The following is a 24869-nucleotide window of genomic DNA, read 5'->3' as shown; positions in this document are numbered from 1 at the left end:
CCAACAAATACCACTCTGCCGCACTTCCTGTTTCGTCGGGTAAGTTTGACAGTGGTATATGCCCGCCGAAGTCCGGGATGATACCGCACCAAAAATAAGTGGTCCAAACTCATTCCAGCCCGATACTTCCACATCCTGGAATCTTCGTTCGTCCGACAGCAGTTTGTACATTTACTACCAAAATGTACGAGGCCGGCGAACTAAAATCGACGACTTCTTCTTGGCAACTACCGACTTGAGCTATGACGCTATAGTTCTTACCGAGACGGGTTTAGATGACAGGATCTATTTGGCACAACTGTTCAACCGCCAATACGAGATTTTTCGGAATGACCGCAACCGGCTAAACAGTTCTAAATTACGCGAAGGTGGTGTACTGATCGCAGTAAATAGGCGTTTGAACTTGGGGCAGCAGGGACAGCAGGGACAGCATGATGTCCAAGGGCTTGACGACCCCTCCCCAGCTGTCTGCGAGTCAGGTGGGATTTAGTGGTGGGATTTAGCAGCGGGCTCTGCTAAAATCCCTCCCAAAAAACCACAAGTGCCCGTAAGCGGACTCTATCAAAGCGACTGTGTGCCGCTTCAAAAGCACAAGCCCAGGGAGTGCCAATTGGCATGTGGAGTGTCCCTACTTCGGTAGGGTAGTGCGTGAGCTGCTTCGGCAGGGAGTGAGTGATCTGTTTGTGCTGAGGCAGGAGTGTCATAGCGCGTCACCGCTATTGTCACCTCGAAGCGCAGCAGAAGTCTGAGTATGGACTGCATATGCTAAGGTAAGAGTGTCGTAGCGTAGTATCGTTGATTGGTCCCTACATACCGCTATCGACACCTCGAGGCATGGCAGTGGAGTGTTAGAGTGAGTTGTGAAGTGTACCTACTTCGGTAGGGTAGCGCGTGAGCTGCTTCGGCAGGGAGTGAGTGATCTGGTTGTGCTGAGGCAGGAGTGTCATAGCGTGTCGCCGCCGCTATTGTCACCTCGAAGCGCAGCAGAAGTCTGAGTATGGACTGCACATGCTGAGGTAGGAGTCGAGGTATCCCATCGACACCTCGAGGCATTGCAGTGGAGTGTTAGAGTGAGCACCCGAAAAAGGGTCACATGGAGCGAATGGTCTTTGGAGAAGCTGCTTCGGCGGCAGGGTAGCAGTGGGTTGTACCCACACACCTACAGTTGTGCACATGTGGTGCATGGGGAGTGTCCCTGCTTCGGCAGGGTAGCGTGTGGTCTGCTTCGGCAGTGGTGTGATTGATCTGCTCGTGCTGAGGCAGGAGTGTCGTAGCGTAATATCTGTAGGCCCAGGCAGTTACCGCTATCGACACCTCGAAGCGCAGCAGAAGTCTGAGTATGGACTGCACATGCTGAGGTAGGAGTCGAGGTACCTTCTCGACACCTCGAGGCATGGCAGTGGAGTGTTAGAGTGAGCACCCGAAAAGGGGTCACCTGGAGCGAATGGCCTTTGGAGAAACTGCTTCGGCGGCAGGGTAGCAGTGGGTTGTACCCACACACCTACAGTTGTGCACATGTGGTGCATGGGGAGTGTCCCTGCTTCGGCAGGGTAGCGTGTGGTCTGCTTCGGCAGTGGTGTGATTGATCTGCTCGTGCTGAGGCAGGAGTGTCGTAGCGTAATATCTGTAGGCCCAGGCAGTTACCGCTATTGACACCTCGAGGCATGGCAGCGGAGCGCCCGGGAGAGCATCCAAGTAAGACTCAAATGGAGTGAATGGTGTGCGAGCACCCAAGTCAGTCTCGCGTGGGACGAGTGCCTGTGTGAGCGATAATGAGCGAGTACGCTTAGTACTGCCGTCCCCCCAGAAGTAGTACGGCGAGGTAGTTCTTGGGGGAAACGATGGTGGAGCCCAAGGGAGTTTAGTCGGTATTACCGGTATGGTCGAGTCCGACACTCCAGTACACTTCCGTGTGGTAGTTTGGCAACTACAATGCACGTGTACTGGGTTAGTGTGTAAATGCATTCTCCCTTGTAAAAAAAAAAAAAAAAAAAAAGGCGTTTGAACTGCTGCCCTGATCCTGCCCCCATCAGTCCTTCTCTCGAGCAGCTTTGGGTGAAGATAAAAACACATCAAAGGTCGGTGAGCGCTGGCGTACTTTATCTCCCTCTGGATCGTGAATCTGATTTGAATTGCATCGAAAATCATATTAGCTCTGTTTTCTACAAATTAAGCTTGAATAATTTTGCTTTAGTATTTGGCGACTACAATCAGCCTGACTTGGTCTGCAATCCACAATCCTACAAGCCACAAGTGGTCCTAACGGAACTATCAATTCTATAATTTTGCTTTTGTTTCGCAGGACGCTTGCTGGTCACATTATTCTATCATGAACATGTACGTTTAAGTTTGGAAGATTATATTAGCATTTCCATATCATTGTTAATCGTTTAACTTTACATAGAAGTAATACACTCAAATCATTAATTAGCGTACTACCCCTGGTTGATCGACGGTACAGCAGGCAGTACCTTTCTCTGCTTTGTTATCGCCGAGGCAGTTAAGTTAGTTGCGACGAAACGGACGCATGGAGAAAACAGAACTGCGCAATAAAAATCCTATTCGACTAGATGCTGATGTAATATTAGAAATTTAGAGACAGTACTCGTCGATAGAAAACCCTTCCGCACGCGATAGCATATAATATTATTGATCGGATAAATCTTCCATTTGTTAAAAATTTTAGTATTCAAAATAATAAGCACTATTTGGGCAGCAGGTTATAATAGTTTTCGGCCTACGTGGTGACATCCTATCCGGTCACTTGAAGAAGGTCGTTTGGAGTAGTTATCTACGATAAACACTGATATGTCAAGATATTTTACATGCCGTTATTACAAATTTAAGGAAAATACTTGTCGTGGTCATTGGAAATAAAGGGATTATATTCACCATCACCATCAACTTCATTCGACAAATCGTTTTGGATTAGTAACGCAAAGGATTTATGTTTTTTGGACCACACATTTAGGCTCCTATTGGATATAGCTTGTAAAAATTTGGAAAAGTATTGTCGTCTATATCTTTTTGAAAAAAGTGTACACTACATAATAAATAATTGGTTTTCGTTTTTTATTGGCTAGGAGAAGAATATAGAGTCTGACCCAATGCATTGTGGCGGATAGCCGGAAAAACTTCAACCTTCGTGATTTTCGTGAAGCCCATATTTTTTAAATTTAACATATATACTGCCGCTAACCGCAAGTCAGACTTATCTGTATATGGCATTCATTATGTATTAAAACTATTTTTGCCTTTCTCGTACAACAAAATTGTACCGAAAGGCTATCATTTCACTCCGAAAACGAACTTTTTATAGAAGCCTCGGAGACCCATAGTGTTATATACCAATCGACTCAGCTCGTCGAACTGAACAAATGTCTGTCTGTCCGTGTGTATGTGTGTGTGTGTGTGCACACGAAAACCAAAAAACATTAGCCAACTTTTAGTATAGTAATTTTTAACCGATTTCCTCGCAACAAATTGCATTCGACGAACGACAAACTCTAGTTGATCACTATTGAATTTCATAATGATCGACCGTTGCGCTTAAAAGTTATAAAGAAAATGGTACATCGACTCATATTAGCACCATATGAGGTTGGTGTCTTGGCTAAATGCGAGAAAGGCAGTATCACTACCCGGTGAAATAAGTTTTTTGTCTACATTCCGGTGGTTAGTGTGGTGAATGCGCATAGCTGCGCCAAAGCGTGAAATTGACTGGTGCAATGTTAGAATGAGGACGCTGTTTTTCTTCTACATCCTAGGGCTTGGGCTTGCGGAAGCCCTTGGATAATATAAAGTATGTCGGATAACCATTTTAACCTCAAAATGAATACAACGTTTCAAAATTACTCTGTGGTGAAGTTTTGAACGCAATCTCAGGTTTTGTCCGGGATTTGTATGAGGGCCCGCCACTGTGCAATGGTTCTGACAGTAATGGTCATATTATGATGATGCGGAATTTGTTTACTCTGTACGTAATCAGCTAACAGGTAAAACTGCAGTGAGCGTTCAACAGCCTAAGCGCAATCGAAGCAGGTGAAAATCCAGATGAAATATTATTCTGGGAGAGAGTAGTCGAATGCCATACAGAACGGAAGCAAGTAACAAAACTTCCCGTAAGAATTCTACAGTAATGACTGTAGGAAAATGAGCAGATACGTTCCAAGAAAATATTTGTTTCATCTATTTTATTTATAATTCTTATTACCTTATTATCAAACAATATTTTCAATTATTTTGGCAACTTTTGATAGTATTTATTATTATTAATATTATGTGTACTACAATTTCATTTTAGGTCCATATCTCACAACTTATCATCCAACTTGTCATTTGCCTTTCTGGTATAATAAGAATATTATCTGAATGTTGAGATTGAACTCAAATTCTTTATTCATTGGTTTATTGTATCTGGGATTCCACTTCTATATTTCGTAATATTTTTATATAAATTTTAGAATTTGGGAATTTATTGTTTCTTTAAATAAATGTATATTTTCTTGGAACGTATCTGCTCATTCTCCTACAATTCTCCAATATTAACCCATCATTATTTAGAAAAAGCCTATGAAATATTCAAATGAAATATTTTAGACATACCAAAAAAAACGAACATTCGAATTATGAATCTGTTCGAAATTCAAATGAAAACGGATTGTAGGTCTTAAAAACTATCTGATAATAACAGGACAAATGTACCAAAGCCGTCACTGTCAGGGATTGCAGAAATCGCTCTCAATAGATAACGAACAAAGATGAATAAGAGAGGCAAAAATCTCTTCGAATCATAACAAGCCTTGTATAGTATGTAAAACAATCATCAGAACCGGTGCCCCCCGCAATTGGGACTTATTAAAATTATTATTATAATTATTATTAAAATAAATTTGTCATGGATTGTAGCCCCCCGAATCAGTTCATTATTGTAACAGCTTCCGAAAAACGTCTCTCACGGTATGCTACCTATCGAGAGTGTTGTATACAGACATGATGAGTGAGAGATTTTCTCATTCTCCTTTGGATTCAAACCCTGGTCACTTGCCTAAATATCTGAGACCTAGCGAAAATTTGTTGCAAAAATATATATAATTTTGTTCTTGCTTTTGAGTACACTCAACTTTCTTTTTACAGCAGTTTTTTATACGTCACTTCGTTTTACGGCCTCCTTTTTACGGCACGTGACGTAAAAAAGAATTTGAAATATTATTGGCATCCAAAAGTAAGCCTATAAGAAGGCACTCTTAGAAACCCAAAGAACAAAGTAGATGCTTTGTATATTCATCATTTGCCTTCAACAGTTGTTCCGTTCCAGGTCATCCAAGAATTTCCTTGAGTTTACACGCGTAACCAAGGACCTAAGGTCTACAAGCGTAACGAAAGAGCTGTTATCTCTTCTTTAAAATGGTTCATGCCTTATTTGATATATTAAACCAAATTCCGTTCCCTGGTGTATAGGTCTTGAAGTCTACCTGCGTAACCGAAGGGCTGTTATCTCTTTCAAAAAATGATGCCCTATATGATCTATCAAATCAAACTCAATATGCCTTAACCAGCCGTTCCTTTCCAGGTCATCCAAAATTCCATCAGCCGTGGTTTCATCCCAAATAAAGCTTGATCCACTTAGTATTTGGCCGCACGAAGTTAGATATTTCTTTGCCAAAAAAGTACATAAAAAGGTGGGTCAGGTTTTATTATACAGGAAATTTAGTAAACTTTGAAGGAAAAAATATCGAAAAATTATTCATTGGTATTTCGGATGAATTCTCGGACTTTACTCTCAATACCACTCGTTATTTTTTGCACAGTAGAACGGTTAACTTAATCTGCCATTTTTTCACATCACTTCTCCATATAAAGCGCATTTTACACCTCCCGTGAACGTGAACGTGAACGAACTGTTTTTCGATAATAACTTCTTGATACATACTCAAATCGTGAGGGAATCATGTTCAAATGAAAGGCAGATGCTGCATTTAGTAGTGAGATGCATAAAAACATGAAAAACATCAATAATATCAGATTTATGAGCATTCCACGGTCATGCCTGTGAAATCATCGTGAAATCGTATCTGTGGTGAACTCATCGCAAGTGTAAACGCGACGGTGAACATGAACGTGGAACTGTGGTGAATTCAAAAATACAAGGAGAATAGATTGATTTGGATTGGGAGTTCACACCGACCGAGAGTGTTTACTGTTCTCGTTGAATCGGTTTCGATGGGTTCCTGCTTTGTGTGTCGCTGTCGCTCATTTTAACACTCGTATCGGTTTGGTCGGAAGGAAACTAACTCAGTAGTTTCTCATAAATGAATTGTGTTTCTTTTTTATTATTTGGTAATATTATTTTTTCTGTTTTAAATATTTTTTATTTCAATACTTCAATCATTCGTATATTCAATCGAAAAATTTATATTTTCATAGATAGATTACTTCATTCATAAAAAAAATTAATTCATTCTTTTTCTTCTTCTTCTTCCTCTTCAATGGCTCTATATTACCACTGAATCTTGGCCTGCTTCTTTACTCAATATTCCATTAACATTTCCACAGTTATTATTTGATGTTTCTATTCTGTACCCGTCCATTGCATGGATATGTGTTGCAAGTACAAAGAAACGCTATGACCAGTGAGTCGAGATTGCCGAAAACCCGAAAAAAATCTTTTAGACCGCAACGAAAATCGAGAATACTCCGCCTTTGCTGACAAGGCTAACTAGAAACCATTGTATTTATTCATAATTTTTTTTTAATTTTATGATTTATATTTGATGTAATAGTTAATTTAGGTACAAAAGAAATACGACTGGAAGATTTGGTTTTTTATTGGTGTTTTATTTTTACTAAATTATATTAATTTATACGGGTCTCCAGTTAGCCTTGCGAGCAAAGGCGTAGGATTCCCAACACAAATGGCGAGTTCGATTCTCGGTCCGGCCTAGAATGTTTGCGGGTTGGAAACATTATCGGCTCCCTTCCAGTTTATAGTGTATCCATTTTACTTGCCACACAAGATACATACTTATGCGATTGACAGCTTTCAAATTATTACTCTAGAGGGTAAGCCAAGTTTCAGTGGAATGTAGAGCCAATGCACAATGGGAAAATCCGATTTCGAAGGAGGAAATTTTTTTTAACTTTCTTTTACAGAAGATTTACAGAAGAAATCAAGGGCTTATTCGAAAGAGAATTTTCCAAGAAAATTCAGTGAGTGCTGTTTCATTGGACATGGAACACTTCTGTATGTAGATATTGAGCATGTTTTGCCCCAATGTTCCATATATCACGAGTTTTCATATTTTTTCTATATTTTATCTTTAGGAAATTTCTCTAAAATCATCTTTTCACTGTGGATCCATAGAGGTGCACTAAATATGGTAATAGTTAGAAATTTAAGGGATTTAGGGGTCAAATAGGCATCAAAGTGCATTTTTTGTGAATTTTTCATGTATTCTGTAAAAATAAAAAAAATATTTACAGATAATTGTTGATATTATTGTCCAAAAATGTTGTACAGACATTGATAAATGTTTGTGAAACAATAACTAATGAACTAAATCATTTTACAAAAGTATTGTTTTGTGATTTATTGGATAAAGCACGATTTTTAAATACTTCTCGATAGAGCCGATGCCGAACATTTCCAAACCATACCCGATCGCACAACTAGACAAGAGTTATCATATTATTTGAGAGTCGATGTGACAATAGATAGGATGAGATCGGAAATATTCTTTTCTCATGCCTTTTCGCCCAAATTCCTCTATGCAATTATATAGCTCAATAATTGTGAGTTAATAGATGATGGAGTAATATTAATTTAATGATAATTTGTCAATTATACTATGAAAATAACAAATACTCGTATATTGCATTGAAAAAAAAATGATTCGAGGGGTTTTTGAGGTCAACAAGCTCAGAAGATTATTTTATATTAAAAATAAATTCACAAAAATACGCTTTGATGATTATTTTACCCCAAAAACACTTTAATTTTCAACTTTTGCCAACAAAATATGTATAGTGCTTTTTGAGGATCCACAATGAAAAGGAAAACACAATTTTAGTACAATATTTTAAAGATAAAAGGACGAAAAATATGAAAAAAAAAATTGATTTATGGGACATTGGAGTAAAACGAGCTCAATAACTACATACAGTAGTATCCCGCGTCTATAAAAAATCACTCACTGAATTTCTTTGAAAATTTTCTTTTGAATAAGCTCTCATTCTCCTCTGTCGTCCGTAAAAAAAGTTATCCTATTTTGTAAACAAAACAATATATATTTAATGAGCTTCTAGACTTGTATGACCCCAAAGTCCCCTATAATTCAATACATTCAATGAAATATATGATTATTTGTTATTTTCATTATGTTATTGGCAAATATCATTTAAAATAATAGTATTTTCAGTTTCGCTGGTAACAAATCGCGTCGATCACTTTTTATGCACCTTTAAAATCGTCGCCAATATCTTTAATTTAAATCTGTGTTAATGCAAAGCCAAATCATTAAAACATGCAAAAAAGTACTCAACTTCTGGAAATATTCTGATTTTTGAAATCAAACAATTTTGTTCGTAGTTGATCTGACAGATCTTATGGCCATGTTTGCTGGCGACAATTTGCTTTGCGACGATTTCGAATTGACGCTGCCGGAAAATTCGAATAAAATGCATTTTGACGCTTATTAAACACCAAAATCCCTGAAATTTTCAACTTTTTCCAGCAAAATATATGTAGTGCCCTTCTGTCGATCCACAGTCAAGAGATAAACACAATTTTAGAGCAATGTCCTAAAGATAAAATGACAAAAAATATGTAAACTCGTGATGTATGGGACATTGGGGCAAAACGAGCCTCATAACTACATACAGAAGTGTTCCACGTCCTTGATTCTTAAATTCTTTGGAAAATTCCTTTTTGAATAAGCCCTTAATCTCTTCTGTAAGTTGTCCGTAAAGAAAGTAATTATTTTTTCCTCTTTTGAAAGCGGATTACCTAGTGTGCAATGAAGGAAAAAATATATTTTTTGTGTATTTTTTACAACACCATCATTATTGTTCATTAATTATAATTTGTTCATTCGCTTATTTATTGAGTCACTGATTTACTAGGTTTCAAAATAAATTTATTGATTTATTATTTTTTGTTGTTGATATATTAGATTTTTGAGTGATTAGTTTTTTAATTTCTTTTTAATTTATTAATTTTCTGTTCATAAAAGCATAACAAGGAAGCGGCAGTTTAGTAATTTATTAATTATTAATTGATTAATTTATCAATTTTTTTTATTCATCAATTTATTAATTTATTATTTCATTGATTTATAAATTTATAAATTTATAAACTTTTTATTTATCAATTTGGTAATTTAATAATTTATTACCATACCTTTATAAACTCATTATGAAATATTTTTTATTATTTTACTATTCTATTTTTGATTATTTTATTATATTTATTTTTATTCAATAATTTATAAATTCATTCATTTCTGAATTTATTAATCTAAAAAATTATCCATTTATTAGTTTTCAAATCAAATTTCATTCCCATTCTTTTGTTTATTCAAAGTCTTAGCTATATTAATTATAAATGCTTGGCATACTTTTTCTGCTTTGCTACTACTGAATCGTTTGATATGCTTGTACATCGTCTCTGTCGTTCACAGTGAACAGATTTCCAGAATGCTTTTGCCATTCGAACGTGAACGAGCTCCGTGGAATTTTTTTACCTGATTTACCAGAGAAAGCTTCTCTCCTCTCTGATATATACACCATATACGCCATATATCCACCACAGCAATACAGGGAGAATGAAGAATCTAACAAGATGTGTAGATAGCCTCTCTGTCGTTTTCATCCTGCCTGTCTGTCTGGCCTTGTTTTTTTTTTGGTACACACATGCTCGTATGCTCTTTGCGTTATGACCATCCATGAGGTACAGATATTAATAATAATTATCATTCAGAATGTTTGTGATTAGGTATACCTATATGAGTTTATTCAATAAAGTTTTTTATTTGAAACAGTTTATGTGAGTAATTTACATAACTTGGATAATAACTATCAACAAAATCTTAGCACAGGAAAAATTATTGAATACATATTAAGACTTTCAATAGTAAACACAACAATTAAATACGGTACGGATATACGATACGTGATCAATTGAATTTTATACACGAAAACTTGAGCAAAAATTGGGATTTTTTATTGGCGAACTGGTCAAATATTCAAACATTAATTAACACTATTCGAACAAATGAATAATAAATTTAAAAAAAAATGAGATGAAGAAAAGTATTAATCAAATGTAAGCCAAAAGAGAAAGTCAAAAATTATATCTCGCAAAAGTAAAACAAAAAATTAAATAACTCCTCATCAAATTAAACTTGTTACTACCGCCATCGGGGGTGACAATGGGTCTGGGGGGTGAGAATGGGTCTTTGCTCTCACCGGCAGTCTGGAGGTCATAGAGCAAAATCGTTCAAAACATCTCTTATATTTTAGTCTTCTTGCCATCAGATACATTCAATCTATTCTATAAGCACTCTAAGTGGTTGAAACAGTGACCCATTCTCACCCCCCGACGACGGTACATGTCAAAATCAATCGTTCAAATGGGATAGAAGTCACTAGATAGAAAATTAGAAGAAATTACTTCTCTTTTCGTTAATTCGTATTTTCTTAACTATAATTGCATAATTGAACATTATTGTATTAATGTGTGGAACAGAATGAATCATGTGAATTACATGCTCCGTGGGTAGTTTTGCCAGAACTCCTTTGATGCGAACCAGTCGAAAGATAATTATTTGGATTCAGGTCAATTGATCACCGGAACTTGTTAATTCAGCTTTGAACGGTGCAAAATGTATATATTTGGTAGCACAGTTGAAAATTTGCCATTCAGAAATCATTAAGTATATGTACCTACTGGCTTTTCATAACCAAATTCCCGAACATTTAAACGAAAAGATGATTAAAATTAAACAACTTGATCAACATCGTTCCGTAGATTACCCACTCAAATAATTCATATACATATATGCGACAATATGTTTCATTTTTATTTTCTTCGTTTACTACTGCACACTTACTTGCTGCCTGCATTCGTGGGCAATAATTCAACACTTCCAACTAGACTCGATTGTCCACGACGATGTTCACTGTGAAATTATCGCTCTTTCTCACCTCTTGTTCATGTTCATGTTCACGGGAGGTGTACAGAGGGCTTAAGATGGTTTTCTGATTGTTTTGCACCATTTCTCAAGTTTCCCTATGATAATTGCCTAATATTTTTCGTTGGGACGAAAATTTGGGCATTTTGGTGGGTTGATAGTTTTTTCAATAACGGCATTATCATTCGGTTCATACCATTCAATTACATCTCATCTGTAATGCCAGCTTGTTAAGTCAGGCCAAAGCAACACCGGAAAGTCGTGTGATTGAATGGATGGCAAAAATCGCTTCTGAAGACACTCCTCCTTGTATATTTGCCCATTTATGGTCGCTCCAGTGATGAAAACTTTAGTTTCCTTTCCACAACTGCAGATGCTTTGACATACCATCAATTTGTGTGCAATCTTGCCTGCATAGACATATTTGAATTTTCCCGGGGCATTACCCTTCCGTTTGGCTAGGTAAAACTTGTATCCCGGGAATTGGAAGTCAATTTTAAAATTAATTTCATCTCCCATCAAAATACATCAATTGTATTTCGTCAGAACTTGCTCGACCAGCATTCTTGCGCGATGTTTGGCAACCAGGATCTGTTTCCGGGTCCTGTTGGGACGCTTACTGACATCATACGACTTGAAACCTTCGCGGCAACAGATTGTTAGAGCTGTGCTGTAGGCGCAGTGAACCTTTTCGCTAAATCGCGCAATGAAATGCCAAAGTAGTTCCGAACTGCTCTGCAGACTTTCACCTGTAGTTTCTGGTCGTATGTTCTACTTCTATGATTGTTTCGTTCTACGCGATCCAGCAATAGTGTTTTCCGATAACGTTTGACAGTTTTTACAGTCAATTTCGGTAATTTTAGAAACTTTGAAATTATTCTTCCTGACCATGGTGGATTTCCAACGTGAGTGTGCAAAATTTGTTCTCATCTCTCGCGTTCCATTTTCGATAACTTTTGAACGTGAGCATCAATACTAATGAAACTTTCACCATAAATTAAATAAACCTTCCGCAACGATGTGATGTATTTTACTTGTCGGTACGGCCACCAGAGGCGCCGCACTAATTGGAAAGAAACGGCCAAATACTAAGTGGATCGAGCTTTATGTTACCAAGTCTTTCCTGATGTCCCCAGCCGCGCTAACAACCAAATTATGTCCTCCAAGTATTTGTCTTTAACTTGCATCTCAAATTCAGGCATATGAGATGTTGTAAGATCTCAAAATCGATCTGGAGTTTGAATCAAATGTTCTAACGAATCAACAATGGCTTGCATGGTGTCCCCAGCCGTGGTAACAACCCAATTTTGTCCTCCGAATATTTGTCTTTCGCTTACGTCTCAAATGTAGGCTTATAAGATGTTCAAAGATCTCCAAATTGTCTTAGAGTTTGAATCAAATGGTCTGCCAAATCAACCAAGGCTTCCATGATGTCCCATGCCGTGGTATCAGCTGAATTATGTTCACAGAGTATTTGTCTTTTTGTCAATTTGGAGATCTTACAACACCTCATATGTCTTGTTTTGAGACGCAAGTGAAAGATTAATACTCGGAGAACATAATCGAGATGCTACCACGACTTAGGGCATCATGAAGGCTTTGGTTGATTCGATAGACCATTTTATTTAAAATCCAGGACAATTTGGAGATCTTACAACATCTTACATGCAAAAATTTGAGACGCAAGTGAAAGATTAATACTCAGAAGACAAAATTGGGGCTGGGGACATAGTGAAAGCCTTGTTTTATTCATTAGACCATTTGATTCAAACTTCAGGACAATTTGGAGATCTTACAACACCTCATATGTCTTGTTTTGAGACGCAAGTGAAAGACAAATCTTTGGAGTACATAATGGAGTTGATACCACGGCTTGGGATATCATGAAGGCTTTGGTTGATTCGATAGATCATTTGATTCAAACTCCAGGACAATTTGGAGATCTTACAACATCTCATATGCCTGTAGTTGAGACGTAAGTGAAAGACTAATACTCAGATAACAAAATTAGGTTGACACCGCGGCTGGGGACATCGTGGAAGCCTTGGTTGATTCGGTAGTCCATTTGATTCAAACTCCAGGACAATTTGGAGACCTTAAAACATCTCATATACCTGCACTTGAGACGCAAGTGAAAGACAAATACTCGGAGGGCATGATTGGGATGATATCGCGGCTGAGGACATCATGCAAGCCTCAGTAGATTCGGTAGACCATTCGATTCAAACTCCAGGACAATTTGGAGATCTTAAAACACCTCATATGTCTTGTTTTGAGACGCAAGTGTAAGACAAATCTTGGAGGACATAATTGAGTTGATACCACGGCTTGGGACATAATTGAGTTGATACCACGGCTTGGGACATCATGAAAGCTTTGGTTGATTCGATAGACCATTTGATTCAAACTCCAGAACAATTTGGAGATCTTATAACATCTCATATGCCTGGATTTTGTGAGATTTTACAATACCTGATGTAAGACGCAAGTGAATGTATTTAAAAGTATCCAACGATCAATACATTAAAAGAAATACTAGAAATTTTTCGCAAAAATTCTTTTTACGTCACATTTGGTTTACGTCCCCCCCAATCTTCTTCTTATTGGCATTACATCCCCACACTGGGACAGAGCCGCCTCGCAGCTTAGTGTTCGCTAAGCACTTCCACAGTTATTAACTGCGAGGTTTCTAAGCCAGGTTACCATTTTTGCATTCGTATATCATGAGGCTAGCACGATGATACTTTTATGCCCAGGGAAGTCGAGACAATTTCCAATCCGAAAATTGCCTAGACTGGCACCGGGAATCGAACCCAGCCACCCTCAGCATGGTCTTGCTTTGTAGCCGCGCGTCTTACCGCACGGCTAAGGAGGGCCCCGTCAATAAGTGACGTAAAAAGAGGGTTGAGTGTAATTTCATTACAGACACTAGATTTTAAGATTCTTCCACCTCTCTTCAGCACGCATTAGGATTACACCGTATTAACCTATTCAGATTGAGCCATTTATGATCATGATGAAGAGTAACTTGATGCCAATTTCTACATATAAAATGGGACATTGCCGCCTCGCAGTTAGTTAGTTAGTTCATTCAAGACATCCACAGTTATTGACTGCAAGGTTTCCAAGCCAAGTTACAATTTTCGCATTCGTATATCATGAGGCTAAGGGGCAAACCAAAATAAACGCGACGTGCAATGCGACGCGACGCGACAATGCAATTTGACAGCCTGTTGATAATGATTGTTATTCATTTCCGTGAGTCGCGTCGCGTTTACTCTGGCTAGCCCCTAACCCGATAATACTTTTATGCCCAGGAAAGACGAGACAATTTCCAACCCAAACTAACCGCTCGGCACTGTGCATCAAATTGAACAATATATATTTATATATATAAGTACAAAGTTCATGGTGACCCAAACCGTACCAAATTGAACAATAGACTAAACTTACCGGAAGGTTGGGATTTTGTTTAGCAAAATCTCGAGCACAGTCACATCTCCCTTCAGAGGAGCGTGATTCGCCTCGATTTCTTGCCGTATGGCCGACATGCTCATTTCGAACAATCGCTGAATTTCCGTATTACCTCGGACACCGTTTCGCTCTACAAAGGGAGAAAAATACCATATTCCAATTAGACTTCCATTGCTTCGCAAACACTCTCCAGAGTGGCGAGCTAAGCTGATACAACGTGTACTCACCCGGCCACAGTAGCACCAAACTCTGGTACAGCGCCAGTTCCGTTTCGGTTAGCTTCAGCTCGGCGATGCTCTTCGCCGTTTCGAATATGCACGCCACCAGTTTCATCTCGAACGAGTCGGACGTATAGAACACCTCTTGCGGCAGCATAATGTCCCCGTACAGGACGGAGTTGGTTGAGAGATCCATCAGTCGAGACATGCGCACGATCGCCAGCTCGAACGAGCCCGTTTTCAGCAGGAGAATCTGCAGTAAAATTATGCTTTGAATAATCTGGTACCCCATTTGGAATAATCTCGGCCTTACCTGATCATCTTGACTTAACCGCATGAAGCCCGGTATCAATTTGGCGAACTCAATGATCTGCTGAATCATTGCCGTCAGCTTCTCAGCGCAGTCTAGCCACAGTTCTTCTTGGCTCATGTTTTTGTAGTACATAATGCGGGTGACGTCCTGTTGAAGAAACCGGAAACGATTATAAAAACTATATTTTTTAAAGTTTTTAGTTTTAAGCTTAGACTGACTGTACACGGCAATGGTTGCTACCCCGTGATTGATTAGAGCTGGTGTAAATTGCATTACGATCCAAGTGAATAGTGGTTGGGATTAACCACTTATTCTCGACGTACACGTTTCAGCAGCTCACAAATGTAGATCAATAACTGTGCCGGTCAAGTCCTTACAGTCAGTTGGGGGAAAGCAGGGGAATGTTAGAGTCAATTTTTCTACCAGAGACCCAGAATACCTCTGCATCCCCACAACATTACAGACAGGAAATTTTGTTTATTGGGTATCGTTGATAAATTGAAGCACAGATCGAAGATTCACCAAGGAAAGTAATATCGTCCATGTAACATTTTTTTTTAAATAAGAACGAGCCTGGGATTGAACTTCCTGATTGTAAGGCAGAATCGGTAGTCCTCAGACCACCGAGTTCATCTGATGCACTAAACTTTCACTTGCGTATTAATTTACTCACTCGCACAAAAGCAAAAGAGCAAAACATTTATTCGCATGACCGCGCGATGCGTGCTGGATTAAACACGATCGAACGCGAACTCGAACGTTTCGACCGCACAGATCAGAAACAAAAACTCCTATCTGTGTTTGATACGCAACTAATTAATTTGTTTGTTGACCGCACAAAACAGAACTAAAAACCCGGATATGCGTCCGATACAAAACACGCTTAATAGCGAACTAATTTATTTATTTTCTAACCGCATAAAACAGAACTGAAAACCCGGATCCACGTCCGATACGAAATACGTTAAATAGCGAGCTCGATTATAAAAACTATATTTTTTTAAGTAACCTGAACTCACCTGAGATTTTCGGAACATTTCGTGCACAATCTCCAGTTTGTGGTTGGTATTGGCATGTGCTTCCGCTAGGGTCTTTATCAACACATCGTTGATGTCGCCTTCGGCTAAAAGTAAACGGAAAGCAAGGAACAGTACGTGAGATGTTTGTCGAGTACAGTTATCGGGTTAGTAATTCGGTTAGAAGCTGTACAACAAGGACACCGAACGAACGTATACGAACTCAAGACTACATAAGGACGGAAAGACACCCACGCGTTGACGGAGGAATCACATTACCCCATTTGCTGTGCGAATCACAGGAGCTGTCGTCTTCGCCGAACGAAACCGGTGTGTTTTGGCTGGGGTGGTGCGTGTGAGGCACCCCACCAATACCATCGACAACTCCTCCTACTGCTGCTCCTCCGTTGGAACCAACCGAGGACACCGGGTTTTGTTGACAACAGTCGGTACGCCTTATGCTGTTGCCAGTTGTTACTTCTGCATATCGTTCATCGGTGACCCGGAGTTTTCCCGCGGAGGTCGTTCAATCGATTAGGACAGCGGTAGAGGGGGTTAGAGAAGGGAGGGTTAGTGTTAAAACGGGGTGTGTTGTGCCGTAAATTAAAAACTAAATTTACGATTTGAGAGGACTTCACCTGAACCGGAGACAACGGTTTGTGACATACCGGTGGGTCCGGTAGTGCCAGCAGTGGGGAGCATGTTGGGATTGACCAGCTGCTGCTGCTGGCTAGTCGGCGAGGGCAGGAAAGTCGTCGAGTCTACGTAGCCTGCCACGAGACTGTCCACGGTTGCCAGCTGCTCCTGCTTGATGGTGATAATTGTACTATTTGTGCTGTTGTTGTTATTATTGTTGTTAGCTGTGCCGGAGGTTTGACTCTGGAGTGCGGTTATTGCTGTTTGTTGATTTGGATTCTGCTGTTGAGGGACCAACTGCTGCTGCTGCTGTTGTTGTTGACTTGGTTGTTGCGGTTGTGGTTGTGGTGGTCCACCACCTGCATTGGGATTATTGCCGTTGGAGGTGGTCGTTGCAGTCTGTTGAACTCGTGCCAAACGAATATCGTTCAGCGTTATTGCTCGATGGTTTGGTGAGCCGTCTTTGTCTGGAAGTTGGGTTAGTATTGAAGGAATTCATATGTACAACCCGAGTAACGCCGGGAAAGCGTTACTCGGGAATACAGTACACGCATACACACGCACAATAGCCCATTACCACGGCTTGGGGTTAGTTGTTGATATAAATAGGCCTCATGCAGGGAATATTTAAGAAATACTTACTGTGTCCACTTATGAAATCTGAGTCTATTATCGTACTTCTAGGTTCATAAGTTGTTGTACTATCCACGTAATCTGCCGAGATATCGTAGCCCATCGTCTGCTGAGGTGTAACCGACGTCGAGTAACCGTACGGACTGCCGTAACCAACTTCATTGTTGTATGCGTATCTGTCGGAGGAGAATGGTCAACAATTTCTCTTCTTTGAACAAATGGTGAGATATCGTAGCTTACCCGTTGTATCCACCATGGTGGAGCTGATCACTACTCGAGGGCGTTTGTGTGTCGAATACGGAACTGTCGGGCGCCGCATCGCTCTGGGCACGCATCTGGGCTCGATGAAACCGTACCTCGTCCTCAACCTTTTCCCGCTGCTTTTTGGACATTCGACCAAATTTAACCGCTATTAATGAGACAAAAACAAAATTCTGGTTAGGTTGATGGACTTAATTGTGTTTATTTTCTTTAACACGAGCAAAAGGATTATCAAATTCTAGGTTTATTCCTCTGCTATGTTAATCAAATTTGGGATTACACACGAATCCGATGTTTTCCTGCAAGTTTGAGTACGAACCGAAAATGGACTTAAGGAACGAAACGGAACGAAAAATGGACTCAAGGAACTCATGAGAAATTCGTGAAACTTCCCCGAGCAGTTGATAGGAATTTTCAAGAAAATCCACCGAAAATTATTTAGAATTCCTACAAGAAATTCGTGGGAAATCCCAAGGCAAGTTTTTCAGGATATCAGGACGGGATATTCTTAGGAACTCGCACCAACGATTTCCAGATATTTTTTTAACTATAGATATTCCCTGTTCTCCATAATCGTTACAAGATTTTGTTTTCTAGATTATCATACTTTTTATTGGTAATTTCAACGAGATATTCCCACTGGATATTTTTTTGGAAATCATACAAAAAAAAACAAACCTTCGGGATCCCAACGAGAAATTCTTCGAAATTGCATAAGGAAATTGTTTCATATTCCTACTAGAGATTTTTTACGAAAAAATCTTCGAAACTCCCACAGTAATTTCGTACACCCAACCAGCGGTTGTTAGATTTTCCAACAATTATGTATAAGAATCTACCAAAACCTGCATAAGAACTGGGCATATGCGAAATTGCTAGCCCAAGTAACAATTAAGGTTGTATCAGAGTTTTATAGCGTTCTTCAAAACCTAATATCAAAACCTTCCATGCAGTCCTCGCAGTTTCCACAACCTCCTGTAGATTTCTATAAACCATGTTACAGCCAGTTGGCCCAGTTTTATTGCAATCATTAAAACCTAATATGCGTTCCAGTTCAGAACCAACGGTTTTATAATATACTTCAAGTCTCACATAAAACATGCAACATAAAACCTCCTCTAGACTTGGTGGTTTTGAGAACCACTATATAACCATGATACAACCACTTCATGACTATGATACAACAACAAATAAGCCGATAATGAAACAGTTGTCAACTCTCAGGTTGATTATTTGTTTATTGTTTGTACTCGAAAAAAAAAATGCTTTTCTTCCTGCAATACATGGATTACATGTCAACAACAAAAATAAAAGAATTATTATCAGCCAGTTCAATAAAAGTTCATATCTGGCTTTGAGTGTTCTATGCATGTTTGAAGGCATGCCAGGGATTTTTCATGGTGAAACCATGATAAATAATCAGTATTTTAACAATGCGCTTCGTTAATTTGTTATTATTTAGAATTTTTAAGTTTAATTAATTGCCTTAGTTAATTACTTTAAAAATAATTTCAATGAATAACCACTTTGGTTGATCAAATAATCAAAGCATTGTTCCTAAAACTTATTGGGATGTCCATTTTTACCGTTTAAAAGGTGAAACAGAAATTTGCATGATATTTCGATTATGAAATTCATTATTTTTTTCATATCGGCGACATTTTTTCGAATAAAACTTTGATTGCATAAAAAATGCCTCTATATAACCATCACTCCTGAACTGGTCCTATCTGGGCATTTCAAACACCTAGAGGTTTTATCTTGGCCTTTTTCAAGACCGTGGTACGACTAGCAAGTTTTATCTTGGTCAAACTTAAAGCTTGGTAGTTTTATATATAATGACAACATGACAATGTAGACAGATATAAAAAAATCATAAACAAACTTTTTCTGCCCTCGGCATCGAATGCAAGTACTTTTAAAAATAAGTATTTCAATTAAAAAGCATATAGTGGCAATTGTTAAATGGTATATTTTGTACCATAAAAGTGTTTTATTCGTGTTAAATTGGCAAAGCATGTATGGATTAAATACATATTTTCATACCCCTCATGAGCAAATGCTGTTTGAGCAGTTTTTTCAACGACTTAAATATATAAGGGAACTGCTCCTGGATTTCAACTCATGGCTCCGATGTTCATCCCATTGAAAGCAGAGCAATGGAAAGGTATTTGCTAATGTTTTTTTTCATTTTCGACTGAAAGCAAAATGAAAAAAACTTCCGTGGGTCTAACAATTTGTGCTGAAAATTTATTTTCTATCCATAGTAGTAGTTTCAAGCTTCGTATTCCTATGCAGGTCTTCTTCAGGAGTAAAGGTTATATGTGGGTTTTATACAGGACTCTACGAAGCTTGGCAGCTTTTATAAGTCTTGATCAAAACCAACATATAACTTAACTGCTGGCTTTATGTCAGTTCCATTTTTTAGCTCTGAGGAGGAACACAGGAGCATTATAAAACCTAAAGAGCTGTGGTTTTATATTGGAATTCAAAACGTAGTTCTCAAGTACTCTTGCGGATCTAATTAAATGACAACTGAATAAAACCAAAATAAAACTTTAAGCATTTCTACATACCGTAATAAAACCTCTATAAAACTAACATAAATCTTCGAAGCATTGAGATTGTTACTTGGGAGATTCTTATACAAATATTGTATAAGAATCTAACAATTTTGTAAGCTTTTCTTACAATTTTTGTATAAGAATCTGACAATTTCGCATATGCCCAAATTCTTATACAGGTTTTGGTAGATTCTTATACAGAATTGTTAGAAAATCTAACAACCGCCGGTTGGGTGTAGGAATAACCACGACACATTATTGGAAAACTCTACCGGAAATTCTTTAAAAAGTTTACAACAAGTTCACCGGAATTTCCACAAGAAATTCTTTAAAATTTTAAAATTCTACTTATTTATTCCAATAAAATTCGTTGAAATGTCTACGAGAAGTTCTTAGGTATTTCCAAAGAAAATTCATTAAAATACCTAAGAATTTGTTTCCTAATTCTCAAGGAAAACAAATTAGGAATTTCCACGGGTAATTATTTAGAATTTAAATGGTAAATTGTTTGGTATTTCTGGGGAAATTCTAAGGATTCTTACAGGAAATTGTGCTGAATACGTAAAATGCACACATAACGTACAGTTTTCATTTAAACTATATGAAGGTAAAAACGAAACTTTTTCATTTCATTCATTTGATTTATTAAGGCACAATTTATAATTGATAATTATGGTGATAATATCTACAAACGAATGCATTTTGTAAAGTAAATTGCTGTTATTTTAAAATACGAATGTAAGTTGAAATCAATTTTGACCATACGCTGGTGACCGTCTGACAAATCCCTGTTCGATGACGCCGATTCCCATGAAACGATAGCAAACGAAGCATGTCTATATGAGTTCAATCGTATTGGATGGATGTGGGGTAGGTCAGGTATGCGCTCCAATATACTAAACTGCTGCAAAAAAACACTCGCTTCCCCATGCGTGTCTTCTCTGGTTGTTGCAGTAGTAGTCGGTCGCTTTCGAATGGAAAGAATAATGGTTAGAAAAAAAAAACATGTGACATTGTGGGCTCGTTGTAGGGAACAAGCCCCAGTAATGGTTTTCGTTTTGCACTTTTATTTCGGAATGCACGTTAGTAATAGCCAATTCGGATAGGTCATTTTCTGTATTTTTTTTAAATTATTGTATAATTGGGTTACAGTGAACTTTCCCTTTCCTGATGTTCTTCAATCCGATATGTTCTCTGACTCGATGTAAATCCTGACCTTGTAAACGGGTTTCTTCATACAATTTACATACAAATCGCCGTAGCCGGTATTTTTTTTACGATAGCTCGTTTTGTAGTTTTTGTAATTCATACAACTATACACCCAGTTCTTTTTTTTACACGGGTGGGGTTTAGTCGATTAGGACCTTGAGCGTTAATGAAACTATGAGTTAACCCTATGGAAAAAATCAAAGAAAATTCAGGTGATAATAAAAAAGCTGTGAATGATCAGGTTAACCGGGAAATTAAAGAATGTCAACCGTGTAAAAAAATATTGAGTGTAGTTGGTTTGGGTACGTGTGTAGGAAAAGGAGGGGTTTGAGGGTTCTAATATTATTGATTGTTTATTGCATGTTGTTAAGTTGGCTTGGTCTGGAATTTATTTGTTTTTGTTATTTTAGACCCGCAAAGTTTGAGTCTATTCGACTCAACGCACACCCATACGATGTTTTCGTTATTCTGAGATTGCTTCCCGAAAGCCTTATTTGAGACGTATGTGCATTGAACGAGTCGTGCTTAGACAATAGTCTGCACAGGGCTCGAATGAAATTACGGTCCACGTTCAATCCTTTGATCCATGGTCTGCTGGAGAATGGAATGCAGTCATCTACATATTATCTGTTAGTCAATCTCTCCTTTTGTTCCAATTTGGAGTAAAGGACAGTTCAATGTATGAGGTTCTGTCTACACCCAAGGAACATTGGAAGCTGATAAAGGCCTTATTTCGCCAAAAATTGGCTTCTTCAGCCACAAAACTAGCCTCTTCAATTTAAATTTTTTGTCGTTTGTTTTCAAATCAAACTAAAATGTGTCAATTTAAGAAATTTAAACTATTGGGTAATGGAAATAGTTGTAATTTTTAACATTAAAACAATTCAATGCATGTCCGTATACATAAGTTTTAATGTTTGGAGGGAAATTTTCGCATTAGTTTGAACCAATTTACAACTTTCAGGAAGTGATCGCAGTCAATACCCGAGTTGAAAGAATAACGGCAAACATTGTTTGCATGCCTTTGCATACCATACCTGTGTCCTTTGTTTAGTACATGTCGTACTATTTCATTACTATTGAGAAGGCATTGAGCAATGATCTTTTATCCAGATATTTCTCAAACGATTGTATATCGTTTCGTGGAATAACATATAGGGTATCTGTTCCATTATTAATAACATGCTCCTATATTAATAACATTCGCAAAACAGGCAATTTAGGCTCAATTTATGTCGTGTTTTGTTGTTTTCCGGCGTGCTCACTGCTGAAAAAATTCACAAAAATGAGAAATAAAACAATTAGCGCACCAATTCTTTGTTTTCGAATGGTATTGATTTGGGTACATGGTATGAATTCAAGGAGCAGTTCCCCTATATGGCGGTTTGTAACTTTTCGCGGTACGACATTTGGCGGTTTGTACCTTTTCGCCGAATAACTTTTGGCGGAATGTACCATTTCGCGGAATGCACCATTTCGCGGAATATTAATTATAATAGCTTAGTGTGCATTCAGCACTTCCACAATTATTATATGCGAAGCTTCTAAGACAAGTTATATTTTTTTTTTGCATTCGTATAGCATAACTTTAACACAATAAAACTTTTATACCTAAAAAAGTAAAAAAAATATTCCGATAAATTTCCTAGACCGGGCCAGAAGTAGAACCCAGCCTCCTTCAGCATAGTCTTGCTTGGCAGCCACGCATCTTCCCGCATGGCTAAGGAAGGCTTCCCAGAATATGTAGAAGTAGTTTTCAAAATTTCAATTGCCCCTTATAAACGTTTTTTTAAAGAAGGTATTATGAACTCCTCTCAGGCGTTACTCCTCCCTTCACTTAATACCGGGCAGACGCCTTCTTTTAATACAGACATTATCCACTCCTTTCGCCTTATACCGGGCAGACTAAAGATAGTCGGGTTTCGGGTTTCGAAACCCTAAACCCGACGAATTTGGGTTTAAAAAATTGGGTTGGGTACGGGATTGTGAGATAAAGAAAATCGGGAAATAAAACACTGAATATTATTTTATTCAGCTTTGTTAATTGTGAGGCTAGTTCGTTATTTGAGCTTACATTTTTTTCGATTAAAAAAACGAAAATATCTAGTTTGAATTTTCGGGCAAAACTTTAATGCGGGCTTAAATAATTAAATTATGTCGGGTTTGGGGCGAGTACGGGTTTACGAATGGAAAAATTCTCGGGTACGGCTCAGGTTCGGGTTTGATAAAAAAATCATTCCGGGTTCAGGTCGGGTCCGGGTTTGAAGGAAATTTACAAATCGGGTTCGGGTCGGGTTCAGGTTTGCAAAATGTGAAAACCGACCATCTCTAGGGCAGACGCATCCATTCAAAGTAGGCATTATCTTTTCTTTTTACCGGGCAGATGCGTTAATTCATAGAGGGGACTACCTCCTTTCTTTTATTTATACCGAGCAAACGTGTCCATTTCAAGAAGGCATTGTTTACTCACTTTGCGTTATATCGACTGGATGCGGTCATTCATAGAAAGCATTACCTTCTTTCATTATTTAAATCGCAATTCAAAAGAATTTAGCCCGGATTGTATGTAATTAAGCAGAAATCGGGAAATATTTCAATAATAATTATTCTAACTTCTAACTAAATTCCGCCAAATGGCATTCCGCGGAATGATTTTTAGTGAAAAGGTACATTCTGCGAAATGTCTTTCGGAAAAAAGGTGCATTCCGCGAAATTTGTTTCGGAGAGTAGATACATTCCGCGGAATGTCGTACCGCGAAAAAAATTCCGCGAATTGTTTTTCGGCGAAATAGTATACAACATTCTAAAACCTAAAAGTACTGTTATTTATACCCTTCGAGAAATGTTTTGTTTTGATGTTTTGAAAGCGGAGTTGACTACTTGTTTATAAAATTAAAACAGGCAAACTTAGTCTGTGGAGAGTTTATAAATCCCAAGACGTTGTAGTAGTGAAACTAGATGTAATTTTTAGCATGGGAAAGGTCGTATGACCGAAATCAATTCGGTCGAAAGCCATTTGGCCGAATGTCACTAGGCCGAACAAACCATTAGGCTTAAACTCATCTGACCGAAAGTCATTTGCCGAAAAGGTCATTTGGCTGAATAGGTTATTTGGCGTCTCACTTCTCAATTCTCAATCACCATTCTTCACTTCTCACTGCAAAAGTGAGAAACAAGAAGTTAGAAATTATGAGTGAGAAGAGAGGCAGCGAAAAGAGTGAAATGATTAGTAAGAAGTGAGAAGTGAGACGTCTCACTAATCATTCCTCACTTCTTACTGTTCACTGTGAACACGTCTAACTTGTCACTTCGTACTAATAATTTCTTACTTCTCACTTCTCAATGTGAGACGTGAG

The 24869-nt window shown here is 38.2% G+C and overlaps 2 protein-coding genes across 16 annotated transcripts in view; one reads left to right on the top strand and one right to left on the bottom strand.

Moving 5' to 3' along the window:
* Positions 1–24869, bottom strand: part of LOC134213044 (probable nuclear hormone receptor HR3) — a 566164-nt gene that overhangs the window by 5095 nt on the left and 536200 nt on the right. For 11 of the 14 annotated variants that reach the window (XM_062691558.1, XM_062691557.1, XM_062691552.1 and 8 more), the window contains 8 exons: positions 17720–17888; positions 17489–17655; positions 16849–17313; positions 16490–16690; positions 16214–16317; positions 15195–15341; positions 14891–15134; positions 14643–14793 (listed from right to left, as the gene is read on the bottom strand). In XM_062691558.1, coding sequence (XP_062547542.1) covers positions 14643–14793; positions 14891–15134; positions 15195–15341; positions 16214–16317; positions 16490–16690; positions 16849–17313; positions 17489–17655; positions 17720–17888 — 1648 coding nt within the window. The remainder of the gene's footprint in view (positions 1–14642; positions 14794–14890; positions 15135–15194; positions 15342–16213; positions 16318–16489; positions 16691–16848; positions 17314–17488; positions 17656–17719; positions 17889–24869) is intronic. The other 3 variants (XM_062691554.1, XM_062691555.1, XM_062691556.1) reach the window with 3 other exon arrangements.
* LOC134213046 (endonuclease G, mitochondrial) overlaps positions 1–24869 on the top strand; it is a 458875-nt gene that overhangs the window by 171498 nt on the left and 262508 nt on the right. The gene's annotated exons all lie outside the window — the stretch shown is intronic.

Source organism: Armigeres subalbatus, chromosome 2, assembly GCF_024139115.2.
Source record: "Armigeres subalbatus isolate Guangzhou_Male chromosome 2, GZ_Asu_2, whole genome shotgun sequence".
Taxonomy (NCBI): domain Eukaryota; kingdom Metazoa; phylum Arthropoda; class Insecta; order Diptera; family Culicidae; genus Armigeres; species Armigeres subalbatus.
This window is presented reverse-complemented; position numbering and strand designations above follow the sequence as displayed.